The 12399-nt window shown below is 41.3% G+C and overlaps 1 protein-coding gene across 12 annotated transcripts in view; it reads right to left on the bottom strand.

Annotated features, from left to right (window-relative positions):
- Positions 1–1474: 1474 nt before the first annotated feature.
- Positions 1475–12399, bottom strand: part of ARVCF (ARVCF delta catenin family member) — a 268720-nt gene continuing 257795 nt past the window's right edge. For 11 of the 12 annotated variants that reach the window (XM_048063871.2, XM_066979115.1, XM_066979114.1 and 8 more), the window contains 4 exons: positions 12342–12395; positions 8042–8133; positions 5364–5477; positions 1475–3986 (listed from right to left, as the gene is read on the bottom strand). In XM_048063871.2, coding sequence (XP_047919828.1) covers positions 5376–5477; positions 8042–8133; positions 12342–12395 — 248 coding nt within the window. In that variant the 3' untranslated portion in view covers positions 1475–3986; positions 5364–5375. The remainder of the gene's footprint in view (positions 3987–5363; positions 5478–8041; positions 8134–12341; positions 12396–12399) is intronic. The other variant, XM_066979117.1, reaches the window with a different exon arrangement.

The following is a 12399-nucleotide window of genomic DNA, read 5'->3' as shown; positions in this document are numbered from 1 at the left end:
ACAGGCAGACCAACCTGGGAAGCTGTAAGCACAAGCACAATTGCTATGTATTCAGCAGCCAAACTTGATGCTTCTCTAGGGGAGTCTTAACACATAATGGCCCCATCAGTGTTAAGTGATTTTATTGTTTTTGATTATCTGTTCTTAACCTCCACAGTTCATTGAATATACCTGGGAGATGTGCAAGCCACCTCCCTGGGATGAAAGTTCTGCAGTTATTATTTGCCATCAGATGTCTCTCCCCTCCCCATGTTATCCCAGCCCTCACTGGGCCATCAAATCTCTTCCTCCTCTTTATTAGGAGTCTTGCAACATCATCTCTTCCTTCCACAACCACCCCTCCTAATAGAATTTCTTCAGGTAGAAATCTCTTCTACCCCATCCCTTTGCAGGCAGATTGCCTCCAGTTTTCACAGTGGAGCCAACAGAAAAAGAGGAGGTCACATTCCTGAGCCCTAAAAAGCGCTGCCTGCCTTTTAGCAGGAGGCTCTAGACCCTACTGCAGCTTTAGTCACACACACTGCCACTTTCCCTTCTTAACATACAGTCCCTGCTGCCAAAATAAACTCAACAATTACTGGTTTATTTACCCACATCCCAGAACAGCTCAAACGGCCCAGTCACACTCACATCAACAAGGGGAGAGGTAAGGGCATGCGTGGGCACACATCCCACCAGCACCTTCCAGAAGTGAGCTTGTTGCCACAGATAACAAGGGCATTGGATAAGTCACCAGACCTGGTTCAACGAATCTTGCTACAGATTTTGGCTGGTGAGCTGATAATACAAGGTGATCGTCTCATATGCAAGTCACCCCTAGTCCATTTACCTTCCTCAACATCCAAACAACAGTTTGGTGAGAAGAGAAAAACACAGTAATGTAATTGATGGGTTCTTGGTTATTGCTACATACCTTGGAATCAATCATTACTGTAAGGCATGGGAAGGGTAAGGGTAAGACGTGATTCCCAGGGGAAGTCTTGGCACATGGATTTGGTATTTCACCTCTTGGTACACTATCCTCTGCTTTCCTGTTGCAGTAAACCATGTTGTCAACTCTCAAGAACCCTGGCTGCCAAGAACACTTATCCTAGGGAAAAGAAAGAAGAACAGTTTGCTACAATGACCCTGGGCAGCCAATTCCGTCTCATCTGATAGGGAACTTTGTTTGCTTATCACAAGATGCAGTATAAATATGAAAAGCACTTGGGGGGGAGGGGGTCGGATAGGGTCTGAATTTGCTCCTTCTCCTTAGTGTTGGGCTCATTAGTGACAGAGCCCATAGTAGATTCCCAACCAGATTTTGAATGTCCCTGTAGTGCCCCACTGAAAGCCACATGGTATCTGGGATAGGAGGTTATGGACATCATCGGCCCCTAGTCACGTCACTTCCCCCTTCCTGCAGTTTTCTATTAACCTCTTGCTGGCTTTGAAATATTTGTACAACCACTAAATCACAAAGTCTTGGCAGAGACTCCTTTCAACAGTCAGGTCTTTATTTTAAGCGAACTTTTGCTCAGAATCCTTTGGTAAATATATGGTTTGAAGTAGATCAGGGACAGACTGACAGCACGACCCTTCTCTTACACTGTTCTAATTAGCTACAAAGCAGGTTCCATTGCTAATTACTGAACGTTTTTAAAAAAATCCTTTCATATACAAAAAGAATACACCAAATACATAACCAAAAGTGATATAAAACGTTTCTGTGTAGCTTGGTTAAAAGGGTCTCCGCGTATTGGCAGAACAAGTATGAAAAGAGCACCATTGATATAATTAATATACAGTCAGACTATGTTTCTGGTTTCATTGCCACACTTTATGTCTACACACAGAGAGACACTGCCCCTGACACAAATGCAGATAATCACAGACGCATCTCTTTGTTTCCCTTGATCTGCTAAGCATCTTTGGTCCAACAGGACTCTCATGCAGGTGACCCTCCCCCCCCATCTTTGCTATCTTAATTTGCTCCAAGCGACTTCACCTTCCCTAGGATCCCGAAGTGACCACTGTAATATACGTAGAAGATGAGGGTCAAAAGGGAAGGGCCGAAGGATCATGTGTGTCATCCAAATCACTGACAGCTTCTGGCATCAGTCTTTTTCCCTGAATCAACAAATGCTTCCCTCTCCTGCAAACTACTTTACACAGTTTTGTTAACCTAGCCTCTGCACAACAATATATATATATAGATATATAGATTTTTTTTATTTATATATATGTATTCATGTCAAATTTAATATACTCAAGAAGATACAAAGCTCTTGGTACTTGCTTTTTTTTTCCCTTTTTTTTTTTTTTTTTTTTTTACAAAAGCTTCAGACATTTACTATTACAGTAATATTTTGGGTGATGCACGGTTGTTGAATATTTCTCCTTTTTAATTACAAAGGAAACAGCAGGCACTGAAAACCCCAAATGATGTTTGCTAGGTTCAAAAATGTGCTTTCCAGTTGCACCATTTTTAGGAGCTTGTTTAGAATTAAGTGTGGCATACAAGAACAGCTGCAACCAAACAAAACCAGCAAAAGTCCTCTGATGCTACTAGTGAGACACTTGGTTCTTATTCTCTTTTGCTGCCCTCCCTTGACCAATGCCTGGAGAAAAATCAGTGATCTGAAGTCACTTAGTTCGTTGTATTACCAGATACGGTATATGCAGCGTATGTTCTCATGAGGTAAAAATTCCTCCCTGTCCAGAGCATGCCATGGCATCTAAGAGGAGAACTTTTGCACATGGATGATTTTCATACCAACTAAAATATGTAATCTCAAAACAAAACCAAAGGAACACAGAAATCATGATGACTTAAACGCCAAACCAGTTCCCTTTGCGGCATTTTTCATCAGGATCCACAGCCCAAAGCAAACATGGATCTAACAGTGATAAATTTACCATCAAATGTAAGTGACAGACCCATCTAAAACTTATAGCATGTTCAAAATAATCCCGCAAAGAAGCTCCTACTTCTTCCAATGTGTTAAAAGCTATGGCAAAAAAAATTGTTAATTGTTATCAATGCAACATTTAAAATGTATAAGCTCCTTACTGCAACCTTCGAGAACAAGAAAATAAAAAATCAGCCAACTCGTCTTCTCAGCATAGATTTCTGAACCGGGGACGCTGAAACCTTCAATGAACTGTTTTCCGTATGTGGAAATAAAAACAGAGCCATTACAGAATTCAAAAGGCAGAAGTATTGTACACCAGATTATAACGATAATATAGCACTGTGATTGATATAGCTTACTCTAAAAGCAGATTATACAGCTTGCATCAATTTTATCTACTCTCCAGTTCCTTTGACCAGCATTTAATAGTTTTTGTTCTGTATTTTCTCTCTTCATTGAAATTCAATAAATCCAACTCAACATTCCTGCACTTCCTGTGGAAATAATGAAGAAAACCTCAACATTTTTCAAAAACTCTTAAAAAATGTTAGATTCACAGTTCAAATAAATCCCCCAAAACAAAAATAAAACAAAACAATGAGACCCAAAGCAGAAAAGTGCTATTATCTTCATGACTACACCTATGATATTATTTCAAATATTCTGCAGTTTCTCTTTCACTTGTGAAGCTGTCCTCTTTGCTGCTGCGTGACCTTCATCTCTCATACTCGCACCATCCACACATAAGAGTCACCTAAGAGTGCAGGCAGCTAGATGGAAGCTTGGATTCTCTCTTCTTGCATGCTTTCTTCTTGCAGGAGTGGGAGGGAGGGGGGAGGCGGCTATGTCTGGTGGGAATAAAACTGATTTAAAAAGCAAATTCATCTCGCTGTAAGGCATGGTGCTCTGGGGTTGGCAATGGCAGTCAGTTGTGTTTTCTCCCCACATCCTCCTAGAATCTGCAGCCTTGTCAGTGATGCAGCGCCCTCCAGATCTGAATGGCAGTGGTGACTGATGAGATCCTCTGTGTCAATTCAGTGGTTTTTTTTTTTTCCTCCCCCTCAATTAAAAAAATGTGGTTGGACTCTAGCCCTGCAAAATAAAGTCAGAACTGATTAATACCAACAAGTAACATGACATTGGTGATCTCCATCACCCAGTGGTAGAACAATGGCTGGAAATGCCAATCTATCCCCAATATATGGGTTTGTTGAAGGGTATGACTGGAAGAAAACGAGCACAGACTTTGTTTGTCAAAGTTCCACCCATACACCTTCACTGCTAAGAGGAAGAACACATGAGTAGAAGTGTACAGGCACTATTCACACAGATTTGGCTGGGCCCACAAGGCTGAGCACACAGCACTGACCAGCTGCGGGAAGCCAGAAGTGCTGGGTCTGCTCCTAGCTACACAAGGGTACCTGGTGGTGTTGCAAGACTGCTTTGGCTAGGTGCTTCCAACCCAGGAACAGAAACAAGATGCAAACACACAGCACTTTTACTAGACTCTTAAAAGAAGAAGGGGGGGAACCCCAGAAGCAAAGCTCCAGAACGTACTTGCTCTAATGCGAGTAATTTCCACATACAATTGCGGGGGTGGATGATGCTTCCCATTTTGGAATGTAGGCCTTAAAGGCCTGTTTGTATACTCTGTTGGGAAAGTTGCCCAGCGCCTTCACAACTGTCACTTTGGTATTCCTTTTATCATAGCCAGGGGCACAAAACCTGCTGCTCCAAATGGAACATTGCATCTCCACTGACAGAGTGATGGAAGATACAACCAGGGCAGAGGGCTGCCTAGCGGGACGGGGGGAGACAGATGAGCAGCAGCAGAAGTAAAGAAGGGCTAGTGACATTACTGAGGAACTGGGCACATGGCAAAGGCTGAGGTCTATAAAGTGACAAAAAGGTGCCTTTTAAAATAACAACAAAAAAAAAGAAAGAATTGGGAAGTGGGAGTTGTAGCTAAATGGTTCTTGTGTAACCAAAATCATCTCTCCTTGCAAAGTAACTGTACAGGCAGCAGCTTTCCAGCAGGCGGGCAGGCCTGTGTAATTCATGGGAACCTCAGGGGACATCCATGAACAGTCAAGGATACGGTTTTCCTTAAGCCTCAGGCTAGTCCTTACAATGAGTCTGGAGGGGAAAAAATGGTTGGAATCAGGAACACACTATTCAAATTCATTCCCATGGCCTAACGAGGAGAAATTTTTCACGTTTCAGCTGACAACCAATCATTCAAGATACTAATTTGCTGTCTGGTTATTTGACAGGTTATTTTTTAATCAAACAGTGGTGTTTGATTGCATTAAAGACATGCTGAATAATATAAACAGTGCTTTTTCAAATGCATTATCATTTGTCTGAAAGGACCCAGTTAGCAGTTAGCCTTGAAGAGATTCCACAGTGATACAGATCATGCACGAGACAAGTTAATCACTAGCACCAATTACCATTGAAATAACCTACCATGCATGCAAATTAGACCCAAGAGTCAACAGGCTGGGGTTTAATGTCACGGGCATCCACCAGATTCACCGAAGCCCTGTTACTCCTGTTAATGTTTTTCCTATTTGTGTCATTCTGCAGCACAGGGTGAGGAGTTAAAGGCAAAACAGAGCGGATTAATCAAACAAAACCACCAAACAAGTCAGCTCAAAGGAGCACAAGGGAAAATTAGTGGTAGAGAAAGAAACAAGATCAGCAAAGGCACAATACTGACAAGAGCACTTGCAGCAGCCAAAAGGCTGCACTTCCCTGCCATCATTATTCACAATTCTTGGTCACTCTTGAGCTTCAGAGCTCTGGTTATTGAACAGTTCACAAGCCAGAAGACCCCACAGATATATTTCTTTTTCACAGGATAGGAAGAAGGAAGAGTAGCATCTACTCAGGCTTTGCTCTAACTGAGGACATACCAGTGCAGACCCTTGAGGCATACCACAGGCTGAATTCAGGCTATCCTTTATCCTTAAAACCTGGAGGCAGTACAGACTGTGGCAGGCACATCACTGAGGTGAAATATTTTTTATTCCTTTCTTATGAAAGCAAAGCAGCTGCTCCCTGGAGCTCTGGGTTGTGCTTCACCTCAGACATACACTGGGAGTTTGGGCTGAATTACACAATTTTGAGGATTGTGTTAGACGACTTTCATGAAACAAGTGGCAAAAAACACAAGCATTTGCTAATTCTTCTTCCTTGGCCTATTTTCTCTATAAAGTCATTTTCTGTCAAGCTCCTATTGATCAGAATTCTTATGTCGCTTAGTGCATCCACTCTCACTGCATCCTTATAATACATTAGAACTGTGATGAGGGGACTAGAAAGTCTGTACCATTAGCACTGGTTCAAGCTGGGCTATCTCTTGCCACTTCAGAGCAACACTGGAGCAGGGAGGCATGCTGCAAGCCTTGAGTAATCAGCTCAGTTGTATCAATTCCAAAAAAAAAAAAAAAAACAATTGAAAGAGCACAACCACTTCCAAGGGGAGTGGTGAGATTTTGTTCCTCTTCTGTCTTCACTCCACTTTGTCAAGCAGAAATGGATTGGGAAAGTTTAAACAGAAAGGTTATTGCTAGTGGATTCCTTTAATAGGTGTCACCACATGTCCAGACTTTGCAAAGGAGCTGCAAGATGACTAAATGGAAAAACTGTAATGACTGTTCTCCTGCAAAAAGCTTTTTGGGTGGCAGAGGCCTCCTAAACAATATGCAGCCATAATCTTCACTTATTTCTAGAACTGGTCAAAGGAGAAAATAAGTGAGCTAGCAGCTGAAGCAAACAGGCCAGTGTTTCAGATCAGCCACGTTACTCTAGGCCATTCACTTGCTGATTCAAAACAGGAAGCTTTGGTTGGCACTATGGAGTTGTCACGAGACAATTAGTGATTATATTAAAAAAAACTAACTGGGCAGCCTCCAACAAGGTGCAGTTACAGCCAGAACTGGCAAATGGAAAAAGGGTGATCTGTGCTTAAAAGAAGTGCATCTGGATGTAAGGTATTCTCCAGGGTATACCTTCAGAGGAAAGGAGGACACAGCAGGTAACGCACAAGCAGGCAAGTTAACACAGGCAGACTGATACAGCAGGACCTCTTCCTAATTCTATGGAAAGATTTTTCTCCAAATCACGTTTTCATTTCCCTTGTTCAATATAGTGTATTTTCCTTTCAATCGACTGAAATTTAATTGTTTCCACTGAGCACGAATCACCTGGATTTATGGATATTATCAGCAACATGCTGAAGGTTATTAAGGACAGCTTTCTATAGACTAACAACAGCGTTTCCTGTAATGGATTCTTGGTTCACTGAAGGAACACCCCCCTCAGGAATGACCTACCCAGGAGAAAATACAAGCTAGTTTTCAGGCCAGGGAGACGTGATGGCCACAGCATTGTTAGAAGCATTAAGCAACTTCTAAAATAAACAAATCTACTGAAAAGGCATAGCAATGCAACAGAAATTAAACAGAACCCACTAAGCGACATTTGCACACAACATACAATGCAAAAGGCTTTGTGAAGTTGTGAAGTTTTTTTTTTTTTTAAACTAGAAGGTTGTCTAAATTTTGTTTTTAGAAGGCACACACTCCTAAGTATGCATGCCTCTCCCTCCCTCTCCATCTTTTTGGCCCATGCCCAATGTCTACTGTCAGGACCCTGAGTGTTGGTGAAACGAATGCTGTTTGCCACCCTGCTCTACTCAGACACACAAGTTCACACGTACTTCTTGTGGTGAAAACAATAAAGCAGTGTGACGGTTTGCAGGGACTATTCTCGGAATAAAGTCTGAACACAGTTATTCACTTTAGGGCTAGGGAATGTTGCCTGCACAAAGGTGACAGAACAAACACTTCCTATTTTTATAGCCTCATCCATTTACAAGAATATATCAATTACCTGCATTTTCTCCTGCAGTGGAAAACAGCTTTTTGTTTTTATTTCTAGTTATCCAATTAATTGCTGAATTACAAAATGGTGCCTTTAGCTTAATATCAAACAAGCAAAAAACACACACACATATACACACAAAAGAACAACCTTAAAAGTCCCCTGGTAATTAACTACCCTGTATTTTTTGTGGAGGACACCAGGCTCTGTTTCTTTTACAGGGACTAACTAGCACTCAGCAATAAGAGGAATCTCACTTTTAAAGGTTCTTTCTCTGAGGCATCTCCTGTGTTATCGCTGGTCTTATACTTGCGCTCCTTGTCCCGGTGATCGATGGTGGAGTACCCATCTGAGGAGAAATAATATGACAATCAGGCATGACGCACTACTAAGAGCAAAAACAGAGCTGATGCTAGCAGTATTCTTCAGCAAAGAAATGGGAAAATAAACCGTCAACACCCAAAGATGCTGGCAGCCTGATTTTCACACGTGCTCCAGCTCTGAAATTTTATTTTTACCAGCTTAAACCAGAAAAGTCTTTTTTTTTTTTTAATATCACTGCCAGATGCTGGCATTCATTAGCAAGCAGCACTGTTTTCATCCCAGTCTGCTGCAGTTTTGTAGTGTGCCCAAGGAAAGCAGCAAGTTGTCATCTCACGCCCTGTGGCTAATGAGCTCCAAATTCAGCTCAAATCTTGTGTTCCTTGCTTAGCAGCCTGATTAATTGGCTGTGTTCATTCTCTGAATGCTCTGCAGCATGTTCCCACTCTTCCTGAGCCTGACTGCAACCAGGACATAACAGTAATTTGGAATAGTCCCTTTCAGAGCATCGAGAAAACTGAAGAAGAAGACTGTCGAGCTGGAAGAAATCTTGATGTGAATTCTGCTGTGCTAGGACTGTCTTTCATTACAGAGTAGCACCTGTTGATGTTTTTTCTCCTGACAACTAAAAACAATATTAAACTGCAATTAGCACACAGAGGAGAAATGTGAGAGGGTATTATAAGGAAACAGCTCTAATTATTTCATAACCTCTGCTTTGAATCAGTCCGCCAATGCAAATCTTAATTTATTTTCCTGATGCACCAAATTTCCTTCATTATCAGTAACAAATAGATCCTGTCCTGCTCTGCTTTTGCAACATTGTAATATGGAGTAAAAAAATTCACAGCTCCCCATAGGCTTTTTTCTCCTATGTAATTGAGGGATCATTAGTGTTTTCATGTTCTGATGAATTAGGTTCTTAGAATACCACCAAAAGGTTTTTATAAAGCTACCAGAATGCTCATCTTTTGGTGTATTACTTGCCTGCAAAAGGTCATTAAGAAAAAAATAAATCAAGTATTTTGTGGGGCTTCCTTGTCAGAAAGAGGCTTCACCTGCCTGCATGACAAAAGTGCATGCAGCTACTGTGACTTGCACCAAACAGTCACAGCACAGGGTCCTGAACGGCGTTCGTGCTGGTCACAGTCAAGTTAGGTTTAAATGAGCTCAAGTTTTCCTACATGTCTCGTGAATCAAAGTGCACACAGACCTGCAAGAAGCACCTGGGATAACGTATATATATGACATCACAGATAGTAGCAGATAACTTTCCCATGCTGCCTAAAAATAACTAAAGAATTTGAGTTACACATGTAGTACCCAGATCTTAGAGCAAAAAAATCATTGCTGCACAGAACTTCACTTACAGTTATATGTTGACAACAAAGATAGCTAACACTCTTGGCTTTTCCTTTTGAACAAAAAAGAAGAAACCCAAAGCCTTCCAGTTGCATCCAGTCACCCAGCCAGCACATGTGGAGGTACACATGACCAATAATTAAAATGACTGGCATGAATGTTGCTAGTAAGTCATCTACTAAGGATTCATCATTCATTTAGGAGTAAATAGTTCACATATGTCTATGTTTAAATGACGGAAACATGCTGATTTCCAACAATTCAAACTCTGAACTGAGAGGTTGCTTTTTGCAGTCAGATATTAATTATACTTACAGTGATGTAACAGATCACTTTGCATTTCTGTACTGCTATCATGGCTCATCCCAACACGTTTTTAAATGAACTGCTAAGATACGAAGGGAAACCTTTAACCTGCCCCCGGAAAACTATAGCTACTGAGGTAAAGTATGGCAGCTGTAATACATCCCAGCGAGCAAGGTCAGAATAAGGGATATGTAATCACAAAAAAAAAAAATAAAAGCACGACAGTCTCTTAATACTATCAAAAACAATGAAAAAAAAAACCCACAACCCTGCTTAGCCATGGCAGCAACAACAGGAACACCACACTTTTGCACAGTGCCAGGAATCTCACAAAGAATAGTCAAGAAGTTTGTTTTTCATACCCAAATTCCAAGGTATTTTGCAGTTAATACTGTAAGCCCACTGTTGTGTGGCCTATATGCTGATGGTGCCACACACATCACCACTAATGGATTCTGTGTTTCTGAAAACCAAGCTCTGTGCTACAACTCTGTCAAGATATGCAGCAGCAGAGATAGGAATTTCATGTTTAGACCTAATAAAATGAGATAAAAAATAAATATCTTGGAGGCTGCATCAGACAAGTAATACCTAAGGGCCTCAAGGACCACAGCTCTCCAATGAAACTAGCGAGTATTGCTTCTCCCAGGTTTCAAATTCGTTCTAAGTAAATTAATAGAATTACCTCTGTTTCTGTGGCACGAAGGAGACCTGTGCTGATCCTACTGCTCCACACTATCAATGCATTTTTCTGAGTTAATACAATGCAGTTTATAGACAAGTTATATTTGGCAGCAGAGACACTTCTCGTTCTTGGCTTTTTTATTCCTCTGTCTCAACTTTTTCCTTGTTGTCTATGTATTGCTTTACTGAATAACTGCCATTCATTCTGCAGTGACATTTTTATATTATCACAAATGACACGACCAAATGCATGCTGAATGTCAGTCCATCTATGCCCTCACACAGCTCTCAACTTTTAAAGATCAAACCTCTACACCCACCAAAAAGAAGGAGAAAGAAGAAGTTATGCCTAAAGACAGGCATCTAAGACAGGTGCATCTGAACTTTGCGTCTCTGTTTTGAACAGTTCTCACCTCTAAAATGCTCTCGTCTGACTGACTGTAGGTTAATTACGGCACAGATACAGTTTTAGAGAACCAAGGAAATTTGGTATACAGCCTTGAGATCACAGTTCTGCTACTTCTACAGACAGCTCAGGGTCACAGCCACCCCGAGGCAGCACTGTGACAATATACATTGATGATCTTCAGATTGCTGTGCACTGAGTCACTTGTCTGGAGCTGATAAAGTCTGACAGACCTGAGGAATCTCTGCACCGGGCTGTCTACTGCATCCCACAGTAACTCATAATACATGCTTTTTCCATCGCTCAGGATAACCAAGCTCTGGCCCAGGCTCTCCAACAACAGGAAACTGACTGGCCCAGTACCGCCAGCTGATGGGGAACATATTCTTCTGCCTCCCTAGCCACACTGATTGCAAATTAATTCCGTTTACAGAGAAGGATGAGTCCACGGCATTGGCAAACAAGCTGAGATCACAACAGCACACTGCTTCTTGCAGTCTTGAAAAAGAGGCAACATGGGTTAGCAGTAAAGGCCCAGGCACCCAGAGAGCTCAACCATAATAAAAAGAGGCAATATAAGAGCAGGAGGAAGATGGTCGCTTTCTGGAACAAGCCTGGTCTTCCACAACGCAGGGGAGGAGGATAAACACCCTGGCTGGAAGGGCCCAGCTGAACAGATAGGTACCTCTAACGTGTGCACAGCATGGAAACCCACTGAATTCTGCAGTGGCACAAGATATTTTTTTCAGCTACAAATAGCAGTATATCAAACTTTGATTTGGAGGCATTCATATAAGTATTTAAATAAAAGTACTATCAACGAAAAGAACTAAAGCAAATTCCTAAGAACATACAGCACCTAATACAGCACCATACACACATACACATACAGCACCATAAACCTACCTAAGTAAAGAAAAAAAAAAAAACACTCTACAAGTTGTAAACTGCAAAGTTTATCAATCTGAAAGCATTCCATTGACAGTAGCTGTCTGTTCTCTGGCTGGAGAAAAAGACAGGCTCACTTAAGATGCAGGTAAATGAAAGGCAGAGACCGGAGTATTGTACGTACTAACATTTTTGTTATTACCTATAGAAAACAAAGGCAGAATGGATTTAAGTGTCACGCCGAAGTAAATTTTCAACTTTTTCCTTCTGCATCTCCAGGTTTTCAGACCTGTAATATGGAATGCAGCTGCCTCAAGAGCCAGGAGACAGAATGAAAGCTAGGACAAGATTTCTCCATTCTATGCTTAAAGTAGTGGAGAAATTGGTGTGTACACAATAGGTGCATTTAAAAGAAAAAGAAGGAAAAAAAAAAGTGAAAGTGACCAATCTTTTGTAAGGTAATGTTCTGTTTTTAAATGTCAGCTTTATCCATTTGAAAGAGTATCACCCAGAGAAATAGCTGAACTTTCCTTGAGTGACAGTGTGCTCTATTGAAACAGACAGAGGGTTTGATCTATGACTGAATTTACCTGGGCCAAGTTCATCCATAGGTATCATATCACGACTCCCAGCCTTCTCGTTATCTAT

Source organism: Anser cygnoides, chromosome 17, assembly GCF_040182565.1.
Source record: "Anser cygnoides isolate HZ-2024a breed goose chromosome 17, Taihu_goose_T2T_genome, whole genome shotgun sequence".
In the NCBI taxonomy this organism is placed as follows: Eukaryota; Metazoa; Chordata; class Aves; order Anseriformes; family Anatidae; genus Anser; species Anser cygnoides.
The sequence above is the reverse complement of the archived record's forward strand: the minus strand, read 5'-3'. Positions and strand labels throughout refer to the sequence as shown.